This window comes from Myotis daubentonii, chromosome 14, assembly GCF_963259705.1.
Source record: "Myotis daubentonii chromosome 14, mMyoDau2.1, whole genome shotgun sequence".
In the NCBI taxonomy this organism is placed as follows: domain Eukaryota; kingdom Metazoa; phylum Chordata; class Mammalia; order Chiroptera; family Vespertilionidae; genus Myotis; species Myotis daubentonii.
Window position 1 is genome coordinate 51,789,377 of NC_081853.1, and position 26,886 is coordinate 51,816,262.

A 26,886-nucleotide genomic window follows, 5' to 3' on the forward strand; every position below is an offset into this window, starting at 1 on the left:
GTGTGTGTGTGTGTGTGTGTAATGTACAATATGATGTCATTTGTGCTTTTCTTTTTTCTTTTCCTTTTTTTAAATATATATTTTATTGATTTTTCACCGAGAGGAAGGAAGAGGGATAGAGAGCTAGAAACATCAATGAGAGAGAAACGTCGATCAGCTGCCTCCTGCACACCCTGCACTGGGGATGTGCCCGCAACCAAGGCACATGCCCCTGACCGGAATCGAGCCCAGGACCCTTCAGTCCGCAGGCCGACGCTCTATCCACTGAGCCAAACCGGTCAGGGCTCATTTGTGCTTTTCAATAAAATTTTTAAAAACTATAGATACTGATATTTGTACAGGCAGGAAAAATAGCTGGAAGGATGCAGAACTCATCCAGGGAAAGAGTTTGAGAAGAGGACACTTACTTTTGTTCTTTATGCACTATTTTATTTTATTTTTTTTACCATGATGACATATAACTTTTGAATCTTAAAAGTAAAACAATTAAAAAAGGCCAAGCAATGTGTGTGGGAACCCAGAGACACACAAAGGAAAATTCTGGTGGGCAGCACAGGTAGAAAGCGAAGAAGGCAGCTCAGGAAACTCCCTTTGCGCTGCTGAATCCCTCCCGGGGGAGGGCTGCCCCGTGGTGCAAAGGTGGCCCCTGCCCTCGTTACTGTGCCTGGTTTGAACCACTCATTTATTTGGTTGGTCAGAGAGCAAACAAATTGAATGCTCGGCACAGTGGAATCAGGGATGAATCCAGCTTATGGGGCTGAGAGATGCCAGGAGAAGAGGGAGAAGAGAGGAGACCGGGGAAGCATAGAGGAAAGGGGAAGCAAGGGAAGAGAGTGCGTCTTTAAGAGGGAGTTTCAGCACAGTTGCTGAAAGGTGGAGGGAGAGGAAGACAGAGGAGTGGCCATTGGTATGGGAGGAATTGAAACGTTGCTAGAGACATCAGCCTGGACAGAGCAGAGGGGACTGAAGCCAGTGGGTGGGAGGGATCGGAAAAGGGGGAGACCTCCCAGGTGGTCCCAGATTCCCTGTGACCTACTCTGAGGCTGTTGAGGCAGGATGGAGAGGCCAAAAGTGATGGCAAGTATCCACTGGCCCGCCCTTCCCAAGGACAGGAAGGGGGCCCGGGAGCCTCCATAAGAAGAACTGCTCCTCACTAAGAAGACCGCTTGGTTTGAGTTGGCCCACTCCTAACATCAGAGCAATGGAGGCCCCCAGACTGTTCCAGGGCTCCTGTCACACACATCTCCCGTGTGCACCACTGGGGACCTTGCATGCGTGTAGACCAGTGGTTCTCAACCTTCCTAATGCCGCGACCCTTTAATACAGTTCCTCATGTTGTGGTGACCCCCAACCATAAAATTATTTTCGTTGCTACTTCGTCACTGTAATGTTGCTACTGTTATGAGTCGTCATGTAAATATCTGATATGCAGGGTGTATTTTCATTGTTCGCAACCCACAGGTTGAGAACCGCTGGTGTAGACAATTGGACAACCAGCCCATTTACCCAAGCTTCCTCCACCTCCCACCAAAGCTACCCTTAGTGCCAGCACCAGTGAGCAATGGGAGGAGGGCCTTAAAGAGGCCTGCACAGGCCCTGTCCATGGCTCAGGACGTTTAGGCAAATCATTTTGGGGCAAGTTACCTTGGCCTAGCGGTCTCCTCACTCCATAGAGAAGGATGCGACTGAAGGAAAGCCAGAGCAGGGGCCTCTCTCAGGTACATAAGCAGCAGGGGCCCTAGATTGCCAGCCCTGAGGATGAAATACTGGAAGGGACCCACGAGGGAGGTACGCCCAACCAAGAGAAGCGGAAGTGGGCCAGGCCTGTGGGCAAACATCCTGGGCTCCTCTCAGGAAGTGGGTTTCAGGCTGTAAGGCACACAGACTCACCCCGGGAGTAAAAGCGGCCAGTTGTATCGCCCGTGAGCAGAAGCCACGCTGTGCCCATGATGACAGATGTCAAACTGCTGCCCTGGACAGGAGCAGCCCTCTTCCCGAACCTCTCATTGAACAGATCACACCGGTATCCACCTGGTCGCACATACAGGATATGAGGGAGCCATTCCTGACCCCTCTTCTCTCTCACTCCCAGTATCCATCAGCACGTCTGGTCCAGTCTACCTTTTAGGTCCATCTCTCATCAGTTCCACTCCTGAACTTCTCTTATGTCCCCCGTGCGCGGTGTTCTCTCCCAACTTTTGCGCAACGGGGACCTTCTGCAGGGACTGTCCTTTTTCCTTCTTTCCTGGCTTACTCATCCTTATTTTTTCTTTTCACTTAAAAAATTGAAGTAGAATTTATATACAGTAAAATGTACCCTTTAGAGCAGGGTGGGCAAACGTTTTGACTCGAGGGCCACAATGGGTTCTTAAACTGGACCGGAGGGCTGGAACAAAAGCATGGATGGAGTGTTTGTGTTTGTGTGAACTAATATAAATTCAAAGTAAACATCATTACATAAAAGGGTATGGTCTTTTTTTTTTTTTTAGTTTTATTCATTTCAAACGGGCCGTAGTTTGCCCACGGCTGCTTTGGAGTGTACAGATAGAGAGGAAGGAAGAAAACTCGGGAGGGCTGGCAGCTGGAGGTTTGTGGTCTGCGAGGTTTGACAAATCCATAGTTTTGTAACCACTACCAGTCAAGACAGAAGATTTCATCACCCCCAAGAAATTCCCTCGTGCTCCTTTGGAGCTCACTCTAATTCTCACCACCAGCACCTGACAACCACTGACCTATTTTCTGTTTGCATTGTCCACGTTGTATAAATGGAATCATTCCGTAGCATAGCCTGTTGGAACGCGGTTGTTTTTTACCCAGCATGATGCATTTTGTGGATGAAAAGGGGCCACATGCTAACCTGACTAGCTCACGGAAGGTCTGTGTGGTGGCCTTGCAAGCTCAGAGACCTAAGGCAACCACAAAGGATGGTCTGAAATTAAAACTTTTAAAATTAAAAAGCAGTTTTTAGTGGGTAGTCATGTCCTAGGCCGGTATCTTCCCTGACAAAGATCAACTTTGATCTTAGCTGAGCCTGTTGTCTTTTTGCATCTCTGATAACATACCTTGGGAATGTCAGGGTAACTTGTACCTTCCCTCAGGGCACAAGCAATGCCCCAGGGCGAAACCACAAGTTCCCTCATTGTTACTGTTATCGTGGTGACTGTTAACTATCATATGTAAAAGAAGCATGTGTCTATCATTTTACTTTTTATCCAATCCCAGAGCCCCTCCCCTTGCCCTTTGCTTTCTCCCACCTCCCTAATCTATCCCCAGTAGATTTCATGTAACCCTCTTACATCTCCTCCTTTGATGATATTTTATACAAGCAGGTAAAAAAAAAACACACAAAAAAACAGCTATTCTCTGGAACATTGTCTCAATACATGGAGATTTTGTTTCCTGGCAGGCAATGGTCAACAGTTTGGCTCAAATAAACTCACAAAAATCCTCTATAGATTTGAATGTTTCTTAGGTTAGCAATTTGATCATTCATCTATGCTGTTGTGTAGCAATAGTCTGTTTCCTCTTTACTGTTGAGATTATTCTAATATATAGATAGATGTACCAGTTTATTCTTTCACCAGTGGATGGGACATTTGGGTTTTTTCCAGTTTTTGGAGGATATGAATAAAGCTGCCTTAAACATTCGTATATGGGATTATGTGTGCCCACGAGTTTTTATTTCACTTGGGGAGATACCAAGAGTGGGGCTGCCGTGTGGGTAACTTTATAAGAAACTGCCGAACTGTTTTCCCAGAGCTGCCAGGCTGGTTTGCATTCCCATTGCAATATGTGAGAACTCGCGTTGCTTCACATCTCACCCGCACTAGGTTGGTTGGTTCATTTGTTTTTATTGATTTGTCGATTGATTGACTGGCTGACTTCATATTCTACTGAAGTGTGTGGTGCTTTCACATTGTGCGTTTAATGTCCACTGCCTTGATGACTAACGGTGAGTCTACTCATTCTTTTAAATCTCCCCTTGGTCTTCACTTCCTCCAAACACCACTGTTCACACTCACTTTACAGACTGATTAAGCTCCTGTCCTTTGTGGTTCCATGACCACCGCCATTTACCTCCAGCTTGGCCTAAACCCGCTGAACTGTCATTGTGTGTCTGTTCCCACCTTGTTCACCACCCTGGTGTGTGTGTCTCTCTCTCTCCTGGTGCCTCTCTCTCTCTCTCTCTCACACACACACACACACACACACACACACACACACACACACACAGTGAGCTACTGAGGACAGAAGCAGCATCGTACTTCCTTTGGTATCTCCAGCTCCCGGCACAGACCTGAAACAGAATCTTATACAGTAAATATTAAAAGAGCGAATTAACGATTGCTTAACACATTCCAGAACGGACGGGTGAAGATAGGTAGTTAGGAACAAGGTTTTGCAACCAGACTGTCCTGGCTGTGTCCACTAACCCTTTCTCCATTGAGTTCTAACCTTTTCTCCAGTAAGCTCACCTGAACACAGGTGACGCTAGTGATGAGCCTATTGATGACGATGACGACACCGACGACGCTGTGGACGAGGGAGGCAAAGCGGAAAAGGCGGGGCCAGCAGCGGAAGTGCCGTTAGCGGCGTCTTAGTTGCCATGGAGCCCGGACCAGCCAGAGACCGCCGCTCCTCCAAGTCTGGATCCTACGCGTTCGCGGGGTCAACATGGACGACAACCTCGCGTCTGTCGCGGATCTGCAGCCCCAGCCAGTCCGTCTGGCTGTCCTCCCTCGCTTACCCCGAGTCCTTCCATCCCAGCTTCAGGAGTCGGCCCCGCCGCTTCTCGCTGCCCACGCTCCCACAGCTGCCGGAGCCGCAACTGCTGCGCCTGCGCCCCACCTCCCTGCGCACCCAGGACATCTCGCACCTGCTCACCGGCGTCTTCCGCAATTTGTACACGGCCGAGGTGTTCGGCGACGACGTGAGCACAAATCTGATCAAGGCCCGCGGCAGCGAGGATGACGTCCACGAGGAGTTCGTGGATGAGCTGCAGCAGGTAACACGGCCCCCGGCCCTGCGCCCCCGCGCGCTCCCTACTGGTGGGGCCCCTCGCACCTGAGGACAGTGCTGGGGACCCAGGACGCGCCCCCCAGAAAGTTGCCCACCCCACCCCCACCCGCAGTATTTGCTGCTCGACGAGTGTGAGCGCCTGCCGGCTGCCAAGCGCTGTTCCAGGCACCGGGATGCAGCTGGGAAAGAGCCAAGTCCCTGTCACATGTTCCCCACGTTCCAGGAACACTCAACATACAATTATACAAATACATACTACACACAGAAGGCCTAAACCTGTCACACCTACCTTCATTTCTCTGTGCACACACACGCATTATACAGTATACAGGCAGATCTCGGAGATACTGCGGGTTTGGTTCCAGATCACCGCAATAAAGCCAGTGGTAATCTTTTTGCTGGTGGAAGGTCTTGCCTTCAATTAGTAGAAAAACACACCTGTGAAGTGCAATCAAGCGAATCATAATAAAACGAGGTATGCCTGTATTTTATGACTGGGGCAGATGGCGGAATAATTGTTCCCTGGAGATAAAGCTGAAAGTCACTCCCCCTCCTGGGGGGATGTGGGGGGGGGGGTTGTCTGCCTTTGTATGGGAAACCACAGTCTTAGACGGGACATTCGTGCCGGATGGTAGGAGGCATGCCCGGTCTCTGGAACAGCAGCTCTACCTCCTCTTCTGTGCAAAGAGGAAAGCAGCCAACCTGAGGCCTCTCTGCCAGGGCTGCCTGCTCGTGACTCCCTGCAGGGAGACTCAGCTGAGAGCCCGCAAGCAGCCGAGTTTACTGAGTTTACTCCGAAGGGCTGGCAGCTGGAGGCTGTGTGCGCGCTAAGCCGCCCGCAGCTCAGGAGCAAGTCCGAATGGGGATCTGCGTGGCACAACCCTCTGTCTACCACGTGGTGTGCTGACTTGTATTTGGAATTTCAGGATTTGGATGGCAGCTCTCTTTACTGTGAAGTCAGGAGACAGGCTTTCCAGCTGGCCTCCGTTCCTGACTGTCCTCTGACGCCTTTAAGCCATTTTCCTCTGTAGGTCTCAGTTTTCACATCGGTCAGGGTAGACCCGATGGCCTCTATAGTTCGGTGCTTCCCGAGAAGCCCTGATGCTGGGGTGAGGTTGAGGAAAGCTATGTGATCTCACACTTCTGTGCATTTGATCGCCCACCTGGCAGATTCGGAAGCTCTATAAGCAGCGGTTGGATGAGTTTGAGATGTTGGAGAGACATATCATTCAGGCCAGTGCACGGGCCATCGCAGAGAAAGAGCGGGCCACGCACCAGGCCAAAGTCCAGGCGCTTGAGCCCAGCATCAAGATGCCGCCAGGTGTGTATAAAGATCCCCCATGTGCTTTCACCCTGACCCCCCAGCTGTGAGTATATTTCCGTATTTGCTCCAGTGCTCACTCGCTATTCATTACCTGAACATTTGGACAGCAAGTTGCAGATGTGATGTTTCATGACCACGAAACACTCCAGTGTGCACGTCTCCATAACAGGGACACTCTCCTACATAACCAGTACACAGCCCTCCAAGCCCAGAAATCGGCGTCGGTGCAACATTAACCTCCAGTTCACAGACCCCATTCACATTTCTCAGCTGGTGGACGGTGGCTCTCTCTCTCCTCGCTGGTCAGGCATCCTGTCTAGGAAGTCATGTTGCATATACTTGTCATGTCTCTTTTATTAGACTTTTCATTTGGTACAATTCTTTTATCTTTTCCTGTCTTTCATGGTATTGACAACTTATTTTTTTTCCAATTTTTTTATTGTGGCAAAATGCGCATAACATAAAATTTACCTTCTTAGTCATTCTTAAGTGTATCGTTCAGTGGTTGGTATAAATACATTCTAGCCCGGCTGGCGTGGCTCAGTGGTTGAGCATCGACCTAGGAACCAGGAGGTCACGGTTCGATTCCCCGTCAGGGCACGTGCCCAGGTTGTAGGCTCAATCTCCAGTAGGGAGCACACAGGAGGCAGCGGATCAATGATTCTCTCTCATCATTGATGTTTCTATCTCTCTCTCCCTCTCCCTCTCTCTCTGAAATCAATAAGTACGGTGACATTCAAAAACAACTGGATACATGAGGGATTAAGATATGTTTGCACATGCCCAAGGAAAGGCTCAGAAAAGACCTGAGAAGACCTTAAGTTTACACCCCAGGCTGACCCTCCGCACACAGAACCTACAGGAATTTAAATTCACCGAGTTCAGTGGTACTTTCTTAGTATTTCTCAGAGAGGCATTCTCAGGGTTCTCCAAGATCTTGCTCCTCATCAAAGCTCCATCACCGCACCACCAGCATTTGCTGAAAACTTCCTTAACCAGCCACCTTGATGGCGATGCTGTCTTTAGTCAATGCACTCGTTAAGGAAATTGTGCTCTTTTTCCCACAGACGTGTCCACAGTCTGCTTTTGCTGATTTCAACATTGTGGTGGTGTTTAACCTGTTCTTATGGTCCCCCTATTGCCTGCAACTCAGTCATTAGTTCTAGAGGCTTAGTGAGGTTTAGGTACAATTTGGTGGGGGGAGAGGAGCAGAGAGGAGCAAGACCACTTCACTGGTGCTGTATGCTTCCTTCAGGAGGTACATGGTATCTGATGTCTCTCTCTCTCCATGATGCTGGCAGCTTTTGCCTGGACCTGTTGTTTCCTTGGGGGTTATAAAATATAATAAAACTAGAGGCCCAGTGCACGAAATTCACGCAAGAGTAGGCCTTCCTTCCCCCGGCTGCCAGCACCGGCTTCCCTCTGGCCGCCAGCAGGTACCCGGGACCCAGGCTTCCCTCGAAGCCCTGACTTCATCCAGGAGGTCGTCCTGAAGGACGCCAGGTCTAATTAGCATATTATGCCTTTATTATAATAAAATGCTAATGGTACTGGAGTACTTCCATAAAGAGAAACTTTTCCGCAACTATGTTGATTACCCCAAGATATGAGCAGAATTAATTCTTTCCCCGTATTTGCCAGTTTTTAAAATAATAAGTTGGTCCCCCTGGCATCTTTTAAACATGACTGATGAGGCTTATTTAGTTTGTTTTCAGTACCATGATGAACTCGTGGATTTCATAACTACAATTATGTTTATCATCCTTATTGATGCTCCAGCCGTCCCATCTTTGGCCAAATTGAGCCTTTTCGAGTTGACTCCTAACTCTTGGACACATGGTCTTTGATGACTTTCTTACCTTCTGCAATGGTCAGAAGGCTCATCTTGTGTGTTTATTGCCCCAGACCTAGAATCAGCCATTTCTCCAAGAAGCCCTGGTTCCCTTTTATTTCCCACAAAAAAACTTTGATCTATCCTTCCGCATCCCTGAAAGTCATTATTTTCCCATGCAGTAGGCAGAAGGGACGGTGGTTTTAGGGTTGGAAGACCTGACATATCTGTGGCTCAGAGGGAGGGAGATGTAGAAGATACAGTGGCTTAGAAAGGCATTACACTATGGGATGATAGGTTCTCCCACTGAATCTGTCCAGTGATTCTGTGAGGTAGATTTCTCTCCATCTTATCGGTGTAGGAACTGAACTCAGAGAGAGGATCAAATAGCTTCCCTAAATCCCCACAGCGCAGAAGGGCTGGGACCCAGATTTGAAGCATCGTTGACCAGACACAGTGTCACGTGTCGTTAGATAACTTCCCTTAGGGGGTGGCTCTGAGCAGGAGGACCTATCCTTTGTCAGACCTGCTGCCTGAGAGGCTCGGGTCCCATTAGATAGTAAATTCTCAGCACAGATCCCACATCTCCTCCTGTTCCCCTTCCACCACAGCAGAGCCATGGAGCTGCCAGAATCCCTCCCTCAGCCATGTGTTTAGGCAGAGATTTTTGGTAGCAGATTCTCATGAGGTTTTATTAGTTGCCTGATAATCAACCCTGAGCTTTGGGAGTCAGTGTGTCCCTGTCTTTCATAGGATTCTTTTGGCTAGAGATCAAAGGAGATTAAATAATTGGTTGGTTGTGGTTTTTGGTTTTGTGTGTGTGTGTGTGTGTTTTAATGAAAGCGAACTAAAACATTGAGAACTGGGAAACAAGGACCAGTCAGAAGAATTTTGCAATGACCTTCATTCTTTTAACTCAAGATAATATTGAGTCATAATCAGATATTTTCTGCTCGGGTTTCTGAGCCTTCTGCTCATAATGTTCTTTTTTATTTCAAAAGTAGCAGAAGTAGAGATCTTAATCCAGTTTCCTGAACACGCCTCTGGTCCCTTCTTCTCCGTGTCCAGCAAGGTGACCCAAGAAACTCTTTTTTAAAATCCTCACCCAAGGATATGTTTTTATTCACTTTAGAGAGAGAGAGGAAGGGAGAAAGGGGGGGGGGGGAGAAAGAGAAACATCGATGTGAGAGAGAAACATTGATTGGTTACCTCCACCCCACTACCCCACATGTGCCCCGGCTGGGGATGGAACCTGCGACCTTTTGGTGTACTGGATGATGCTCCAACCAACCAGCCTACCCAGCCAGGCCCCAGCCTCTTTTAACTGAGATGATTGATGGAGAGGACAGGCCCTGAAACTTTCCTTCCTTGAGGCCCAGAGGCAGCCTTCCTCTGTTGGCTGCTACAGCCGTCACAGCGTTGGACACACACACAAATGTCCCCAGGCCGAGGGAGAAAGGTCAGAATTCTGCAGAACATCTCACGCTCTCGTTCCCTTCCCCTGCTGGTAAATTTTCCACATTATCTTGGGGGACTGGATGGCCCCACCCCTTATAGAGTCTTGCTCAGGAGCACAGGGTCAGTGCAGGAGGCCCACCCTGCCCAGGTGGGGAGGATGGTCACAGAGCCGTGCAGGGTTTCCCAAGGCTCACCTGGTACGTAATCCAGGCCCGACAAGGAGAGAGACTTTCCAAAGATTCAGATACACAAACTGCTCCCTGCTTCGCAGACCCAACACCCAACCACCCACGCCCCCGGGGGAGGGCTGTGGAGGCAACGGTATCAGATGGGAGAGGGTACATCTCCTTCCCGCGTGGCCTTTGCCTTTTGTATGAAAGTTTGATCCCATGATGCTTCAAATAGACCATCACCAAAGCCTTTGAGAACTGGGCTAGATTGTGTCAACTTGGCCTTGCTGCCAGTCCCTGCTGAGGTCTCTGTGTTGAGAGGAGAGGAGGCGGAGGGAGGTGGGGAGGGTGCAGGCATCTCCCGGAATGTGCCTTTCCCCCGATGGTCAGAGGCCCCTGATGAGTTTTGGAAGGGGAGGCCACTGTTCTCAAGAAGCAGTAGCAGGCAGGCCACCGAGCGGCCGTGAATTTCACAGTAGCTTCCAGGTAACTCCTCAAGAACCCCCAGCCTCCGGGCTGCTGGCTGAACTGGTTCATGACGGTTCCCTGACTTTCTCTCTCCCCCTCCATAATCCCCTGCATTCAAACCAACCCTTACTATGTGACTCACGTAGAGTAATTTCTGTTTTCCTGATTGAACCCTGGCTATTACAGTAACTAAGCCAAATCTCAACATCCCCAAACTAACATATGATGGGAAAAACATATATTCTTCACTTGTCTCTCCTCTACCCTTGGTTATAGGACCCTCCAAAAGGGAGGCCATTTAAAATCACCATGTTGGTTAATGGAGCGAGCAACAAAGTTTGAAAACTTCAAATCTTCCACTCATCCTATTTATTCCATAATTTTTTTAATCAATGTATTACTATACATGGTTTAAGAAAATTAAGTAATTTAGGAAAGCACAGCGCCAAGAGTGAGCCATAGTGTAAACTGTAGACCTCGGGTGATGATGATGTGTCAACTGTAATATAGCCCCACTTTGGTGGGGGCCTCTGATAATGGGGAGGCTATGTATGTGGGGGGGGGGCGTAGACATAGTACATGGGAAATCTCTGTGCCTTCTTCTCAGTTTTGCTGAGAACCTAAAACTGCTCTAAAAATAAAGTCCATTGGGAAAAAAATGCTCCACCTCACCTCTTGCAACCTCAGTCCATTTGCTAACGGCAGGCATTTCTAGCTGTAATTCTTCTGTTCTCCTCTAACTAAGATGTCTTGACGACTATTTCTTGGCTCATCAACCATCAATATTAATCACTGACTCCCCACTCTGTTAATGAGATTTTCTCTCCCATGTGTCTGTGGGCCAGCTGGGTGTTGGATGATCTAGGTTGGACCTGGTCGGCTGGACCGGCTTCAAGCTGTGGGTCTGGCTGGATGTGGCTCCTTGCTGCAGGTTGGGCTCAGGTCTGCTCCACGTGGATTCACGCTGGGGTCCAGAATGAAGGGGCAGGAGCTTCCCTCCTGGGCAGGGACGCTCTTCTCATGATGTTGGCAAAGACACAAGAGGGAGAAAGCTCAGCTGTACAATCACATTTCAAACCACAGGCGACATCTCATCAGCAAATCACATCAATCCTGTGACCAAAGTCAAGGGTGAAGTGAGAGCTCTGTCTAAAGTAGCAGGAGCCACATGGCCAAGGATGTGGCTACGGAAGCAATGAAGAATTGTGGCCCTTTATTCACTCGACCACGCTTCTCTTGGTGCTGTTTTGTTATAGGCCTCTCTGTCAGTAACAATATTTTAGCCGAAACCATATCACAGCACAGCCTTGCCCAATGGTTGTCCTCTTTTAAGTGGCTGGTCAACTGGCTGATTCGTTTCTTAAATCTCAGAATTACCACAGCGTTCTGAGGAAGAATGTTGTTAGATGGTTACGCTCAGAGGATGAAGGAAGCTTGGGGGTAGCTTCTTCAACGTCAGTCTGGCTTGAAACACCCTTGTCCTTGTCCCCTTGTACCTAGTGAAGACGATCTTCAGATGGTGCGTGGACAACAAGTTGCTACAGAAGCATCACTTGATCTGCCCGGACGATTACTACAGCGATCCAGTGCCATTTTGCTCTGCGCCTAAAGGTAACGCCTCTGCGCTCCCTCGGAGCCTCTGCCATGGTCCCAGCGAAGCCCTTTAGTAGCAGGACCATGTTTGCTGCCATTTCCTTGTTCACATGGTTCCCCACCCCCTTTTTCTTTAATTTTGATAGTGGCCGTTGGCAGGGTCAGATCTGAGCTTGCAAGACAAAAGTCTCAACTCTTCAATGTGGAATAGGGTGCTCTTGTTAGCTACTCAACGCCAAGAGATAGAAAAACGGTTAGAAATGTATTTGAATGAATCATAATACAAAAATCAAATACAAAAACCACGCATATTTCAGTGAGACATACATAAGCAAGGGAGCAAGTTCCTGATGGAGTCCGAGCATGGCCCTGGGGGTTTCCCCCTGTCCCATGCGGGACCAGGGCAGCTTTTCTCCCTCTGAGTATGGGAGGAAGACAGAGAAGGATGAGTGTGTGTGCGCGTGTGCGTGTGCCTGTGCGTGTGTGTGAGAGAAAGAGAGCGAGAGCGAGAGCGAGAGAGACAGAGAGACTGATTGGGCTAGTTTCTTGTGATGTGGGAGGTATAATCTTCTGAGAATGAATGGGGTGGGAACCTGGGTTGTGGGCTTAAGCAGGGAGGTAGTTTTGGGGGAGCCACTGTTTGGATTTTGTGGCCAAACATCAGGATGGCCGCTGGTGGAAGCTCAGAAGAAGAGCTCTCCAGCAGCCCTGGTCTGTGAGACTCTGCTGATCTCTGGGGCTTTGGAGCTGAGAAGGCACTGAGGCGGGAAGATTGGGATCCCGAGAGCTGAGCGTGGTGATGTGGGAAGAGCCCAGACGGACTGAGCTGCGTAGAGATTTAAGGCCAGAACGCGGCAGCAGAGTCAGGTGTCGGGGAGGTGAAGCCACTCAGTCCTCTAGAGTTAGTTGGACACCCACTGTCTGATGCAGATGGAGGAGGAAGGAGTGAACACGTACTGAAGATTTATCAGGCGTTGTGCTGAGGAATGTGCGGTGGGACCAGTTTCACTGCATTCTTGCTAGCAATGGATGTTCTCCTTTAACCTTTAGGGCAGCGGTTCTCGACCTGTGGGTCGCGACCCCTTTGGGGGTCGAACGACCCTTTCACAGGGATCGCCTAAGACCATCGGAAAACACATATATAATTACATATTGTTTTTGTGATTAATCACTATGCTTTAATTATGTTCAATTTGTAACAATGAAAATACATCCTGCCTATCAGATATTTACATTACGATGCATAACAGCAGCAAAATTACAGTTATGAAGTAGAAACGAAAATAATTTTATGGTTGGGGGTCACCACAACATGAGGAACTGTATTAAAGGGTCGCGGCATGAGGGAGGTTGAGAACCACTGCTCTAGGGGATGTTCTTGAAGGTGTAAAAAGCCAAGACAAACATTGACTCCTGTGTGAGCTTTTCAGAAGCATGTTCTCATATGGGGTATGTGAACATGCGTGTGTGGGTGACACTGGCCTGCTCATGTTCAACAACAGACAGTTTACCGCTCAAGTCCTAAGCCATCGCGGATAAAATACGGTCCGGGAGTCACCTATGTGCTGAAGAGCGAGCACATCTGGTAGTAAATGTGAAAGTTTAGGGCAAAATGTCGATGGTTTGTTTGGTCCCCAGAGAAACGTCCGGCCCCGCCCCTCGGTGTGGCCACGTAGTTTGCTTCCCTGGTTCCACAGGCAGCTGCGAGCCTGGGTATTTGAAACTGACCTTCAGTTGTGAGCAGCATGCCACCCCGAAGAAAGAGTGGGCCAAGAAGCCCGCAGCGCCGCCCTGCAGGGAGCTTCCCAGGAGGCCTGAAGACGAGTCCGACTACACCATGGACAGCCTGGCGTGGGACTCGTGCTTAAAGGCCAAAGGCAGGACCACGGAAACTGCCAAGGTGAGCGCTGAAGCCTGTGTGCAGGGGTGGGGGGTAAGGGGTGGGGAAAGGGGGAGGGGAGGGGGAGCGGGGACAGGGGGAGGATGAGGGGAAGGAGTTTCAGGGACGCAGGAAGCTGTGCTCAGTCCACAGCAGAGGAGAGGAGAGAGTCGGCCTGGGCCATCCGTGGGCCATGCGGTTGCCACGATGTCAGCCCACACATCCCTCCGCTGGCCCTGACTCTGGCCTCACAGAAAGCCAGTCCTCCGAGGAATAAGAGCTGGATGGACCACCTGCCGATGCCCCAGAGGAGACTGGAGCGGCTCCTCCTGGCCAAGATGGAGAACCGGACCTGCTTCCTGAGAAACCCGCGCTTCTTCCCTCCGAACACGCCGCGTGGAGGCAAGTCTCTCATCTTCCCGCCCCGGAAGCCGGAGGGAGAATTCCAGAGTGGAGAGCTGAGGTGTGTCCCTCCCGACGCGCATTCTCAGAAAACCTAACCCTAAGAATTTTCACAGCAGGCAGGCACCCCCTGCTATTTAGCCAGGGCCGCTGACCGCTCTGCCCTTAGGCTGTCAAATCAAAACGTGACCACAGCTGACCCAAGGACAGCTGTCGGTGTGACTGCATCAAAATTATACCTTCGCCCTGACCAGTTTGGCCCAGTGGATAGAGCGTCGGCCTGCGGACTGAAAGGTCCCAGGTTCGATTCCGGTCAAGGGCATGTACCTGGGTTGCGGGCACATCCCCAGTAGGAGATGTGCAGGAGGCAGCTGATCGATGTTTCTCTCTCATCGATGTTTCTAACTCTCTATCCCTCTCCCTTCCTCTCTGTAAAAAAAAATCTATAAAATACATGTTTAAAAAATATTATCACCAGAAATAACTGTGTTGACCAATCTATATGGCAGGGCAAACTACTTATTACTGAACATCTGTTAACATCCGCAATGACCTTCCTCCCCTCTGAAGCCCCTAAGTGCCTTCCCTCATCCTTAGCCCAAAATGTCACATATACCTCATTAAAAGAAAAAAATAATTATACCTCCTTTCTTTCTTTCTTTCTTTCTTTCTTTCTTTCTTTCTTTCTTTCTTTCTTTCTTTCTTTCTTTCTTTCTTTCATTTTTTGTCAGATTGACAAAACGTATATTTTTTGGAGTGCTGCAGAGTTTTAGGAATTAGTTTGCGTGTGTGCCCCGAGTTGAAAATCGCTGCTTTCAAGTAAAACCCAGAAGGTCTGGGCCTGGTCTGAAGGATCCTAGACTTTCGCAGGGGGACAGGGTGTCATTATCGGAACAGAGCAGGGTTTCAGGGCCTCCCCAGACGTGGCCTTGGGCGTCCCCAGAGTCCCGGGCTTGTGCTTTTCTGACCTGCTGGTCTCTTGAGGAAGAGGGGTGCGTGTTAGTCTGCTAACATCCGGACAGTCTGAGTCAAATGGGAGGGACCCCTACAGCACGTGCTCCGTCCATTGGGGTTCATGTGTCTTAGATAATACAAATGTTTAAACTTTGATTAATCACAAAGAATTAGTATAAATTGCGGTTTTTCTTTAAGAGAGTGCCTTTAGCTAGGTAGGTTCCCTTAAGAAGAAAATTGTCCTTAAGAAGAAAATGAGTTGCTTTGTGGGTTAATAATCTTAATGGGCTGAAAACTATTAACCTTTCTTTATTAGACAAATAGTATCTTCTTATTAAGAAATATTGGAAAAGACGACTCTATTAAAATCCCAGGTAACATATTGGTGTTTAAGCACCCAGAGTTTGCCCCATGCATACTGAAAATGAAATAGGTAGCTATCGATAGTTTTACAAAGATGCGATTATGCTGTGAAATTATTTTGTAACCTGCTTTACCAACAACAGAAACCAGCCAGTGACACGTTGTGAATCTCTGTGATGGCTCGGATGTATCTATTTTACATGAATCGGTCGCTATGTGGTATTCCACCACGTGGATGAGACTGACAGCCTTTCTCCCCCCTTGCCTGCCCGCAGCTCTGCTGATGTGCCCGTGTTCATCGCTAACCCACCAGTCATATTTTTCACGGATTATGAAATTGGATCAGTTTACGAGGTAGAGACCTTATTTCTTGATATGTCTACTCCATCTGCTTCCTTGTTTTTTAAAAGCTTTTGTTACGAAATTCTCAAACCATACACAAGACGAGGAAAAGACTATAATGAACCCTGTGTGCCCACCACCCAATAGTTAACTCTAGTCTGCAAATGTGGTTTCATCTATTACCGCACAATTTTCTCGTGTGTGTGTGTGTGTGTGTGTGTGTGTGTATCTGTCTCTCTGTTTGTGGGCACATGTGTACATTTAGTATTTTAAAGAAAGCCTGGATATCATGTTATTTCTTCAGTTAATACTTCAGTATCTCTAGCAGCTAAGAACTTTAGAAAAAATAACCATTATCACACCCAGCAATATTAATGATGGTTCCTTAATATCCACTAAAATCCATCCATGTCTGATTTTCCTCCATTTGTTTTGTTTTTAGAAAGTCGATTTACAGTTGGTTTCTTTGAAACAGAATTCAAATATTACATATGGTTAAAATATCTCTTATTTCTCCCTTCTTTTAATTTTATTTATATTTTAATATATTTTGATGGGTTTCAGAGAAGGGAAAGAGAGAGATAGAAACATCAATGATGAAAGAGGATCATTAGATTGGCTGCCTCCTGCATGCCCCACATGGGGATCAAGCCCGTAACCTGCATATGCCCTGACCAGGAATCAAACCGTGTCCTCCTGGTTCATAGGTCGATGCTCAACCACTGAGCCACTCGAGCTGGGCAGATCCATTTTTTAAAAACAATTAGGGTTACAGAATGGTGATTTCTAATGCTGTTATTCTGCATTTGATGAGCTGTGATTCCGTGTTCTAAAAACAACTTTCCCGCTAACTTCTATTCCTGTCCGCTCTTCCGTGTACTCTCAGTACCCTATAGGTGACTATTCCATGAGTTTGGGTTCTTCCATTGTTTCTTTTTGGAATCCTAAGCAAATACAGAGGTCTATTGGAACCCCCGCTCCTTCTCACTGTCCTCTGCACCTTGTTCTTTGCACTTAACAGCATATTCAGTGATTCCTCCAAGAGCCGTAGATAGAGAATTTTCCTCATTCCCTTTTCCCAGTTTCCTCCTCAAATTAGTGCTAGCCTCCCACCGCCCTGGGGAATCAGGTCAAGACCAAGCCTAGCAGTTGCCAGCTCTGCTCACCTGGTGCAAAGACCCGAGGCCTAATCACGACAACCCCTCCCAGTCACGCGGATGGTGCTCTGCAGTTTAAAGAGTGCTACTCGCAAAGCCATGGTTCCGATATGTTAGTCCTAAAGGCGAAACGTTAAATCATTTCACTTTCCTCTTGAACTTATAGTTATATGTTATCTTTGGGACTTGTGTCTGGTTATCACATTTCAAAGACAGTTGGGGAAGTTGGCAAAGACTCAGAGGAAGGGAGATAAAATAATTTTCGTTGGGGAGCGATAGGGCGAAGGGGGAGCTGCCCGGGACCCTGCGAAAGACACTTCCATGCAGGGCTGGAAGGCGCCGGCTGCGGGCGCCTGTGGTGAGAGGAACCGACTGCTGGGCAGTCCTCCCTCTGGCCTGGCCTGGTCTGCTGCGCATCCCTTGCCGCTTGCTTAGTTGTCACTTGTCCGGAAGACCACCCTGCCCTCTCCTGACGGGATTAGATTTCCCTATTGCAGCCTCTTTTTGTACCATTGGCTCTTTCGTGGCACAGTTTTATTTTCATCTTTTCCACTAGGCTGTAAGTAAGCCCAACAAGGGCAAGACTTATTTCTAGGTTTGTGTTACCATCTCATTATCGGTGCCTGCACACAGTAGGCCCTCAGCAAATAAGTGCCAACTGAATCGGTGAATAGTTGAATATGGGTCTACCTCTCTGTCTTGTCTACCCCTGCTAAGTAAGGTAAATCGAGAGCCAATGAAAGATGCCCTATTTTACTTTTAAAAATTGTGTGGTGTGTGCATGTGTGCGTGTGTATGCGTGTGTGTGTGTATGCGTGTGTGTATATGCATGTGTGTGTATGTGTGTGCGTGTGTGTATGCTGGTTGTCAGCAGAGAGCTGCAGCTGTGTACCGGAGCATCACCACGGCTTCTCCGTGTGGCCACCTCAGGGTAATGGGACTGTACACGCAGCTCAAAGTCAGCAGCAGAGCTTCCCAGTGAGTTTCCTATCGGGCAAGATAGAGGTGGCATCACTTCTTATGACCTGACCTTGGAGGTTACCTTGAAGGAGTAGAGAAAGCCATTACGTCCTCAGCTTGCTATAGGTTACAAATACTAGTAAGTCGCTCAGGTCGGCCCAGGCTCCCGGGGAAGATAACAAGATCTCCCCTCTCAATGGGAGTTTTTAAACTGCTCTTGTGTGACAACTCACACAAGAAGAAATCCAAATGGCAAATAAACCTGCGAAAAGATGCTCATCGCCATTAGTAGCAGAGTGAAAACGAAAACCCCAATACGGGTCTCTCCACACGCGGGCCTGGTTCACCAACAGATTAGCGCAATAGGTTGTGCTGCCCACCGTGGACTTAAATGCTGGTTTAGGAAAACATGCCTGTGACTAAAACTGTGACGACAGACTTCAGTGTATGAGCTGTTATCCGGTCGGGGGCCCGGGTGGGGCTTCATCCGTATTTTTAATGTTTATTTCTTACGCTGGATGACTTGGGGCGTGTTATAATCTATACATTCTTCCCCCCCAGTGTAATGTCTCACCAGATAGAAGCAAAGTTGGCTGCATGTATTGAGCTCCTCGTCTGTCTGTGTGAAGCGCTGTGCGGGGTGCTGGTGGGGGTCAGCGTGTGTGAGTTCCAGGCCTAGCCCTGAGGGGGTCTCCCAATCTGAGCGAGGGAAGGAGAAGGCAGGGCTTTCTGGGCCGGGTGGGCTGAATGAAGGCCCGATGACGACCCTGGCACACGGGTGCCTGTGGGAAGAAGTGGCCCCAAGGGATGTGTGGGGAAGAAGACAGTGAGTAAGAGGCGGGGTGGGCAGGGCGTGGGAGCCAGACGCCTGGGCTCGCATCTCAGCCCTGCCACTCACCAGCAGAGGGGCCTCTCAACTTCACTGTCTTCAGTGTCAAGAACTATCTCCAGGTGGTTCCCACCCTTCCTGGTTGTTGCGTTGGAGGTGTCACACGCAGTGGCTGTTCGTTTAAGCAGGGCAGAGACTAGGTCAGACTGCTTCTGCCTGCATGCTCAACCTTGCAGCTTATTTTTCTCCAAAAAGAAAACAGAATAGAGAGACCAGCCTCATGAGTCCCCACATGCCCGTCGCTCAGCTCAGCCGTTCCCAACACGTGGCCGAGCTGATGGCATTTACACGCCTGCCCCAGGCCTCATGCCGTCCGTCCATGCGCGTAGCCTCCTCAGAGCTGCCTTTGTCTTTGCACAGATGGTCATCTCCCTGCAGAACACCACCTCGACCAGCCGCTACCTGCGAGTCATCCCGCCCGCCACTCCGTACTTCTCTCTGGGATTGGGTGAGCTCGGCAGGGCCGTTGTCTAGACTGCACCCAGTTCCCGGCCCAACTGGCCCTCAGTGACTCCCGGTCTGTGTCCGGAGCTGGGCCATGAGCGGTCCCTGGGAGCCGCTCGCCCTCTGCTGGACACCTGCCTGCTGTTCCCTCCAGGGGGGTCTTCGAATCCTAACAGCTCCTTCTCTGATCACCTCCCTCCAGGCCCTTGTGCTGCCCTCCCCTCTCCCTTCATGCTGTCACCTGCACCAGTACAAGCGTCCCGTGTTACAGTATGATCCTCAAGAACAACTTGTCCGTATTCAGCTCAGGAATCTTAAAGAGCTCTGTTGGCCACAAAAATACATGCTAAGCCACAGGGTCAGGCATGGCATCACCTCACCCTTCTGGATGGGCCATCACTCTCCCCACCCTGGTATTTTGACCTGGTTCCCTGCCCTTACAGGCTGACCCCCCCCCACCCCCCTCAACACAGACACACCCTGGTGGCCTGGCCTTGGCCCAGAGGCATTTGCTCACAGAGCAGCCCCAGCAGTGGAGGGTCTGTTTGAGTCACATCAGCCCAAGCCCTGGTCCCCAGATCCTCAGTTGTCGCTTTTGTCACGCACAGGAATGTTCCCAGGAGACAGTGGAATGGTGGCTCCTGGAATGATCTGCCAGTACACTGTCCAGTTTTTCCCCGACTGCCTGGGGGACTTTGATGATTTTATTGTGGTTGAGACCCAGTCAGCCCACCCACTCCTGATCCCCCTGCAGGCCCGGAGGCCGCCCCCAGTGCTGACGTGTGAGTGTGTGCCCTGCTCTTCCCCGCCTCCCCCGGGGATTCGGTCAGGGTTGGCGAGTCCCTACAAGGACTGCTGGCTCCTGAGCCCTTTGTGGCCGCACACAGCTTGGCAGGGCCTTCTGGGTGCTGAGGAGGGACCTGCTAGCAGTGTCTACAGTCTCCTCCCAGCAGGGGAGGAGGCCGCAGCCCAGCCAACCCCAGCATGGGCTCTCCAGGCTCGAGGCCACCCCTGAGCAGGCCTGGCCACACTGAGGCCTGGAAGGAGCCCTGAGCCTTGCGGGAATGTTGCCTCTGTGGCTGGGGGGCGGGGGGGTGCGGGGGAGGTTTCTTCAGGAAAGCTGACTTTGGCTGGGCTCCCTCCATCACAAGCCTCTTCAGCTGGGTACAGGCTGGAAGCTGGGACTGTGACCACAACCCCCCAGGGCCATGCGGGTGGCCCTGGCGGAGGCCTGAGTTCACAGTGGGTGCTGACCCCTGCTGCTCTAGCCAGGCGTGGGAGCGGGGGTCAGGGCATGTCCCCATTCGCCCTCTCTGGTCGGGGTGCTGGCAGGGGCCGTGCTCTCCGGCGGGGCCTCAGGAGGACAAGGGCAGCGGGGCCCATTCACGGGGACGGGCTGTCTTTCCCTGTGGCTGCAGTGCCGCCGGTGCTGGACTGTGGTTACTGCCTCGTCGGGGAAATGAAGGTGAGCACTTTCCTCTGCAAGAACGTGGGCTTCAGCGCCGCCAAGTTCTGTGTGATCCCCAAGAAGACCTGGCCGCCCACGAGTTTCAGGGTGAGTGGTCACAGAGGCTGCCGGGCAAAAAGCAGCCCCATCAGAGGAAGGAGCCGTGGGGGGGACTTGTGTACCCGAGGTTGTCAACACACGGAAAATGGAACTTGATAGCCTCTCCCTCCCAGCGAGGGTCCGTGTGCATGGAGACCGGTGCTGTGGCTCCGGCTGTGCCGCTCACACGCGCGTGACCCTGGGCAAGTCGCCTCACCTCCCCTGTGCTTCCAGGCCTGGCTCACTGTCACTGCATTTGCTCAGCCAGGCGGTCACTGTGGCAGCAAATGCAGTAACAGTTTGAATCACATCGGAGGTCACAGATGAGCAGCTAGCTCTTCGGCCACATCCTGGGGGCACGTTGTTTGGCGGGGTGCTGAAACATCTCCGGGAGGGTTCGCACCAGAATCAGCATTCCCGGGGTCTCTGGGAAATTTGGAAGACGGGCGGCCTTGGGCCAGGACTTCCCGTGGCCCCGTCGGGAAGCAGGACGCGTGTGCCTTCCCTCCTGTTGCTCAGCTGCGCCTGTCCCCGCAGCAGTCGGCGCGCACACATCGTCACCCTCACACCGCTGTTTTCCTCACAGCGGGGAGACTTCTCTGTGCCGTGTCTCCGGAAAACAAGTGATAGATCCACTGGGCCACGTGTTCCACAGACACATTTCACTCGTTTCTGTTACCCGCCAGGCACCTGTAGGCATGGCTTTGTGTCCCCGGGGTGCTAAGTGGCTTTCTGTGTAGGGACCTGGGCTGTAGGCACCTGGGCTGCCGGTGGGATGGCAGCTGCCCTTGTGACTCAGGAGCTTATAGGCAGGGGTGCATCGGGGATGGAGGCAGACCCGGAAGCTGGCGCCTGCCACGGAGGGCGCTGTAGGAGGGCCAGGACTGTGGTTTGGGATCCAACCTCCTGGGTGAGGCCGTGTCTCAGGCCTCCTGCTTTGTGTCTGAAACGCTTGTCAGTGGCAGCCTTGTCAGTGGCTCTGCGGCGTCCTTGACTTTAACCTTCAGAACCTCACCTGGTGCCCCGTGAAGGCTGAGCAGATGCTTGTGGAATGAAGGAGCCTCAGTTGCTTCACTCACCAGGGACTGGAGATCCTGAAGATCCTTCACGTTGCTGAACAGATGTTTGGAGGAGAGAAGGGTGCAACCCGAACACTGGGCTTTACACAACAGTTCCTTCCACCGCTGTTGTGTAACCTGCTTTCCTTTCAGGCCGTCACAATCTCTGGCTTCGTGGAGCAACCGCCCTTTGGGATCATGCCTTCGGTGTTCGAGCTGGCTCCGGGGCAGGAGATACTGATGGAGGTAGGGCCTGTATTTCCTCCTCCGAATGACTGGTCATGGCTATTTCTTCAACGGCTTGCATGATTTCGTCATCTCTGTGTTTTCATGACCCAAATCCCCACTTCCACCCCGGGTCCCAGCCTGGGCGGTTTCTGTGGAGGAGCATGTCCCTGCATCCTGTGGGGTGACGTCACTTGACTGGCTTATGGCCTCTCTCCCAAAGGAAGTGCCGAAAGCCCTAGCCCAGTGATGGCAAACCTATGACACGCGTGTCAGAGGCGACACGCGAACTCATTTTTTTTGGTTGATTTTTCTTTGTTCAATGGCATTTAAATATATAAAATAAATATCAAAAATATAAGTCTTTGTTTTACTATGGTTGCAAAGATCAAAAAAATTTCTATATGTGACACGGCACCAGAGTTAAGTTAGGGTTTTTCAAAATGCTGGCACGCCGAGCTCAAAAGGTTTGCCATCGCTGACCTAGCTTCTCTGTCGTGATACCTGAGCATTGCTTGTCCGCACTGTCAGCCTGGGGGTCACTTTCACCAGCATCCGGGCTGCTTCCAGGACCTTCCCATGGTTCTTCAGTCTCTCTTGGACACGCCACCCCCCCCAAGGGGGTACCTGGGTGATGACTGGCTTGGTTCTCTCTTTCCTGTTTGATCCTCAGTTACATAGTCGGCAAGACCCGCCTTCCTTGGGCCCTACTCTGAGCCTCTGCAGAAGCTCTCAGAGTCCGACACCCCGGCTGTGGGCTTCTCCGCCCCACACCGGCCCCTTCACGTGCTCCCTTCTGCTCACCACACCTGCTCATTGGTTCCCAGAAGAGCCTTTGAGAAATGGGATGTCTTCCTGTCCCTGTCTCCCTCCCCGACTCAGGGGCATAGTAGGGCTTTTTCAGTCCTTTGTCTACTGCTGAGGGGCGGGTTGGGTCCTCTTGGCGTAGCCCAGGTCTTGTCACAGCCTCACCATGGCTTTAAGGCACTGGCACTGGTCACCTCTGACCAGGCCAGGATGCCCCCCTCATCCCATCTTCCTATGAGCCCCAGGAAAAGGAAGAGGGCCGCAGCAGGAGTCTGGTGGGGGGGGCAGTGAGGGAGTCAGGGGAGAGTTTTTTCCCCTTTGCATTCCTTATGTATTTTTTAAAAATATATTTTTATTGATTTCAGAGAGGAAGAGAGAGGGAGGGAGAGAAACATCGATGATGAGAGAGAATCATTGATTGGCTGCCTCCTGCACGCCCCCTACTGGGGATGAAGCCTGCATGTGCCCTGACCAGGAATGGAATCAAACGTGACCTCCTGGCTCACAGGTCGACGCTCAGCCCCTGAGCCACGCTGGCCTGGCTGCATTCCTGTATTTTGTTTACTGGTGGTTCGGGGGCCTGTTCGTTTTAAAATTTATTCATATTTCCGATTAAGAACTAAATTCACACTTAAAAATTCAAAAGATACAAGCAGCCGAAACCGGTTTGGCTCAGTGGATAGAGCGTCGGCCTGCAGACTGAAAGGTCCCAGGTTCGATTCCGGTCAAGGGCATGTACCTGGGTTGCGGGCACATCCCTGGTGGGGGATGTGCAGGAGGCGGCTGGTCGATGTTTCTCTCTCATCAATGTTTCTGACTCTCTGTCTCTCTTCCTTCCTCTCTGTAAAATATCAATAAAATATATTTAAAAAAAAAAAAAGATACAAGCAGATAAACAGTGAAATGCTCCCTTTCACCCCACTTCCTCAGCCACCCAGAGGCCGCACGCTCACCAGGCTTCCGGGTGCCCTTCCTGAGACAGGCGATGCCTCCGCCCGCAGATCCCACGCTCTGTCTTCCCTTTTCTCCTTCGGACCCACGGCTGCCCACTCCACCCGGCTCGGTCCTGTGTGTTTCCACTCGGCGATGTCCCTCAGAAATCGCCCTTCTGTTGTTGCAGTTGCGCAGTCCCCACTGTGTGAGCGAACTTCAGTCGGGAGCTCAGCTCTTCCCCACTGATGACCATGGAGAGTTTTTTCTGATCTCTGGCTATTTTTGCACATAACTTACGCATGCATCAGTCTGGGCAAATACGAGTCTGCCTGCAGGATACAGTCTTTGAAGTGGAGGTGCTGACTCCGGGGGGGGGGGGGGGGTCTCTGCTCATAACTGTGATACATGTTGACCAAATCCCCACCGTGTGGATCGTACCAATTATACTTCCAACATGTGAAGGTGTCTGTTTCCTCACACTCCTGCCAATACAGTACGCTCTCCAAATATTTTTAACTGCTATCGTGGACATTTTTAGGTTGTTTTTTTTTAAATATGTTTTTATTTATTTCAGAGAGGCAAGGAGAGGGAGAGAGAGATAGGAACATCGATGAGAGAGAAACATCAATTAGCTGCCTCCTGCATGCCCCCAACTAGGGACCGAACCTCTAATCCAGGCATGTGTCCCAACCAGGAATTGAACCGGGGACCTGGTGCCTGGCATGTCGCTCAACCAGCTGAGCCAGACCAGCTGGGCTTGGACATGTTAAAACACATACAGTGTACTCATTTCCCAGCTTTCATGCGTGTGAGCTCTTGGCGAACCTTACTGCATACGTTCCTCCCCCTCTTCCAACCAATCCTCACCCGTCCCTCTAGATTACGTTGAAGAAAATCAAGATATCACAGCACAGCATTTGTGAGAGCTAACGTCCTGCTCTCTGCCGCTATGAAGAGTGAAACCTCTTGTCCTGGGTGGTTTTCATTTAGGTTTTGAATGAGGTTCCCCACGTTGTCATGTGTGTGTTGGTCCCTGTGAACTGGCTCTTCCTATCCCTTTGGCATTCCTCTGGGGTGGAGCGCCAGCTGAAACTCCTGGCCTTAGGTAGGAGGGGCAGCGGCAGGGAGGGCAGCAGAAGTGGAGAGCAGAGACGGGCTGCGTCAGAGAAGAGGAGCCTGGGAGGTGGGGGAAGCCCCTTAGTGGGAGGTCACAGGGCAGCCTGTCTCCCCCAGGTCTGGTTTCTCCCAACGAGCTTTGGAAAGGCAGAGCAGACCTTCGTGATGGCGTGTGACAACTGCCAGATAAAGGAGCTGGTGACGTCAGGTGGGCTGGCGTGTGTGCCTGGGGTGGGGTGGGGTGGGTGGGGGTCCGGAAGCTGCCGCACTGGCCTGGGCATCAGGGGACGCCGTGAGGGCTGCTGCAGCCTCCATGCACCAGGGTCTAGTTTGGGGCCTCTCGCTCTGGTCAGACCTTGGAGACCCAAGCCAGTGTGGCCTTCGGGACAGTCCCAGGGAGCCTTCTAGTGGGAGACAGATGGAAGCCTGGGCGAAACCTTTCACCCTTCACCTCGAAACTCACCTTGAGCTCCTTCCTGGGAGTGACCAGCGACTCTCATACAAACAACCCCGATGCACCTCTAGGTTCCTGTAGCGTTAGGGGGGCATCCTGCTGAATTTCAAGACGCCCTTGTTCCTTCCATCCATCCCCCCACCCTTTCTTTCTCCCTCCCTCCCATCCGTCTGTCCTTTCTTCTGTCCAATCCATCTATCCTCCCTTTCTCTCTCCCTCCCTCCCATCCGTCTGTCCTTCCTTTCTTCCATCCAACCTTCCTTCCACCCAACCTTCCTCTCTTCTTTCCTTCCATCTGCCCATCATCTGTTCGTCCACCCGCCTGTCCGTCCATCCATCCATCCATCCATCCATCCATCCATCCAGTTTCACTCAGCCAGCACTAATTGAGTGTCTGCAACGTGCTAGGTTATGAGAATCACCTCCGTTTGGTCTGTGAAGACGTGGGGACGTGAATCTGTGTGTTAATGGCCCCCAGTTCTCTTGTGTACAATTCCCGGGGTCATGACCAAGTTGCATGTGGATGGTAGCATGGGTCCTGCGACAGCCTTCGGCCAGAGGGTCCTGATTTCAGCCCTAGCGAAACTTGGCCACCCTGTTTCGTCAGGAATGGGGCAGCTGGTTGCTTTGGAGCTGGTCTATATTTCTGGGGAGAAGAGCCAGCCGGAGCCTGGAGAGCTCACGGACTTAACAGCCCAGCACTTCATACGCTTTGAGCCTGAAAACCTTCAGTCCACAGCGAGGAGGCAGCTGCTTATTAGAAACACTACGTGAGTGACCCCGATGCTCAGCCCCCCCAGCGCACCCCCCCCCCTTCTCCTTCCTCTCCAGGCCCCGAGAGCCAGTGAGGCAGCAGGTCCCTGCCAGGGGCCAGGGAGCAGTCTGGGCACAGAATGGAGGGATCCAGATTCGCTGCCCAGCGTGATGGCCACTAGCTACATGTGGCTATTTCAGTGGAGATCCATGAACATTCAGTACAGTTAAAAACTCACTTCTTCAGTGGCTCCAGCCACATGTTAAGTCCTCAGCCACACTTGTAGCTGGTGGCCTCATGCTGGACAGCGCAGATATCTTTCCGTCGCCGCAGGTTACATGGGGCAGCGTTGACCATCCTGGACCATCCTTAGCCAGGAACGGGGCTCCAGAGCGTTCCTGCCCTGCCCAGGATGGGGGGCCGTCCAAGTCCCAGGGTCCGACAGACTGGCCTGTGGGCCCAGTGCTCACTGCCATTGCACCAGGACAGACCACGGAGCCTCCAGTCAGGCGGCCTGGTGACCCAGCCCGGCCTTACACAGGCTGTCACCCAGCTGCCGCCCTCCTGCCGTCAGCAGCACCCAGAGGCCCGCCCCTCCCACTGCCATGGAATTGTACCGCTCCTGGCAGCCAGGGGGCACATACCTTTCCGGCCAGAGAGGTCCTGGAGGCCATAGCTAGAGAGCTGGGGGCGGAGTGGGGGTCGATGGGGCAACTCTCATGTGGTGGGAGACACTGCAG

The 26,886-nt window shown here is 51.2% G+C and overlaps 1 protein-coding gene across 4 annotated transcripts in view; it reads left to right on the forward strand.

Annotated features, from left to right (window-relative positions):
• The first annotated feature begins 3,408 nt into the window (after positions 1–3,408).
• DLEC1 (DLEC1 cilia and flagella associated protein) overlaps positions 3,409–26,886 on the forward strand; it is a 45,809-nt gene continuing 22,331 nt past the window's right edge. For 2 of the 4 annotated variants that reach the window (XM_059664405.1, XM_059664406.1), the window contains exons 1-12: positions 3,409–5,005; positions 6,190–6,340; positions 11,771–11,881; positions 13,561–13,763; positions 13,997–14,205; positions 15,737–15,815; positions 19,170–19,257; positions 19,862–20,035; positions 20,672–20,808; positions 22,011–22,103; positions 25,056–25,146; positions 26,000–26,162. In XM_059664405.1, coding sequence (XP_059520388.1) covers positions 4,607–5,005; positions 6,190–6,340; positions 11,771–11,881; positions 13,561–13,763; positions 13,997–14,205; positions 15,737–15,815; positions 19,170–19,257; positions 19,862–20,035; positions 20,672–20,808; positions 22,011–22,103; positions 25,056–25,146; positions 26,000–26,162 — 1,898 coding nt within the window. In that variant the 5' untranslated portion in view covers positions 3,409–4,606. The remainder of the gene's footprint in view (positions 5,006–6,189; positions 6,341–11,770; positions 11,882–13,560; positions 13,764–13,996; positions 14,206–15,736; positions 15,816–19,169; positions 19,258–19,861; positions 20,036–20,671; positions 20,809–22,010; positions 22,104–25,055; positions 25,147–25,999; positions 26,163–26,886) is intronic. The other 2 variants (XM_059664403.1, XM_059664404.1) reach the window with 2 other exon arrangements.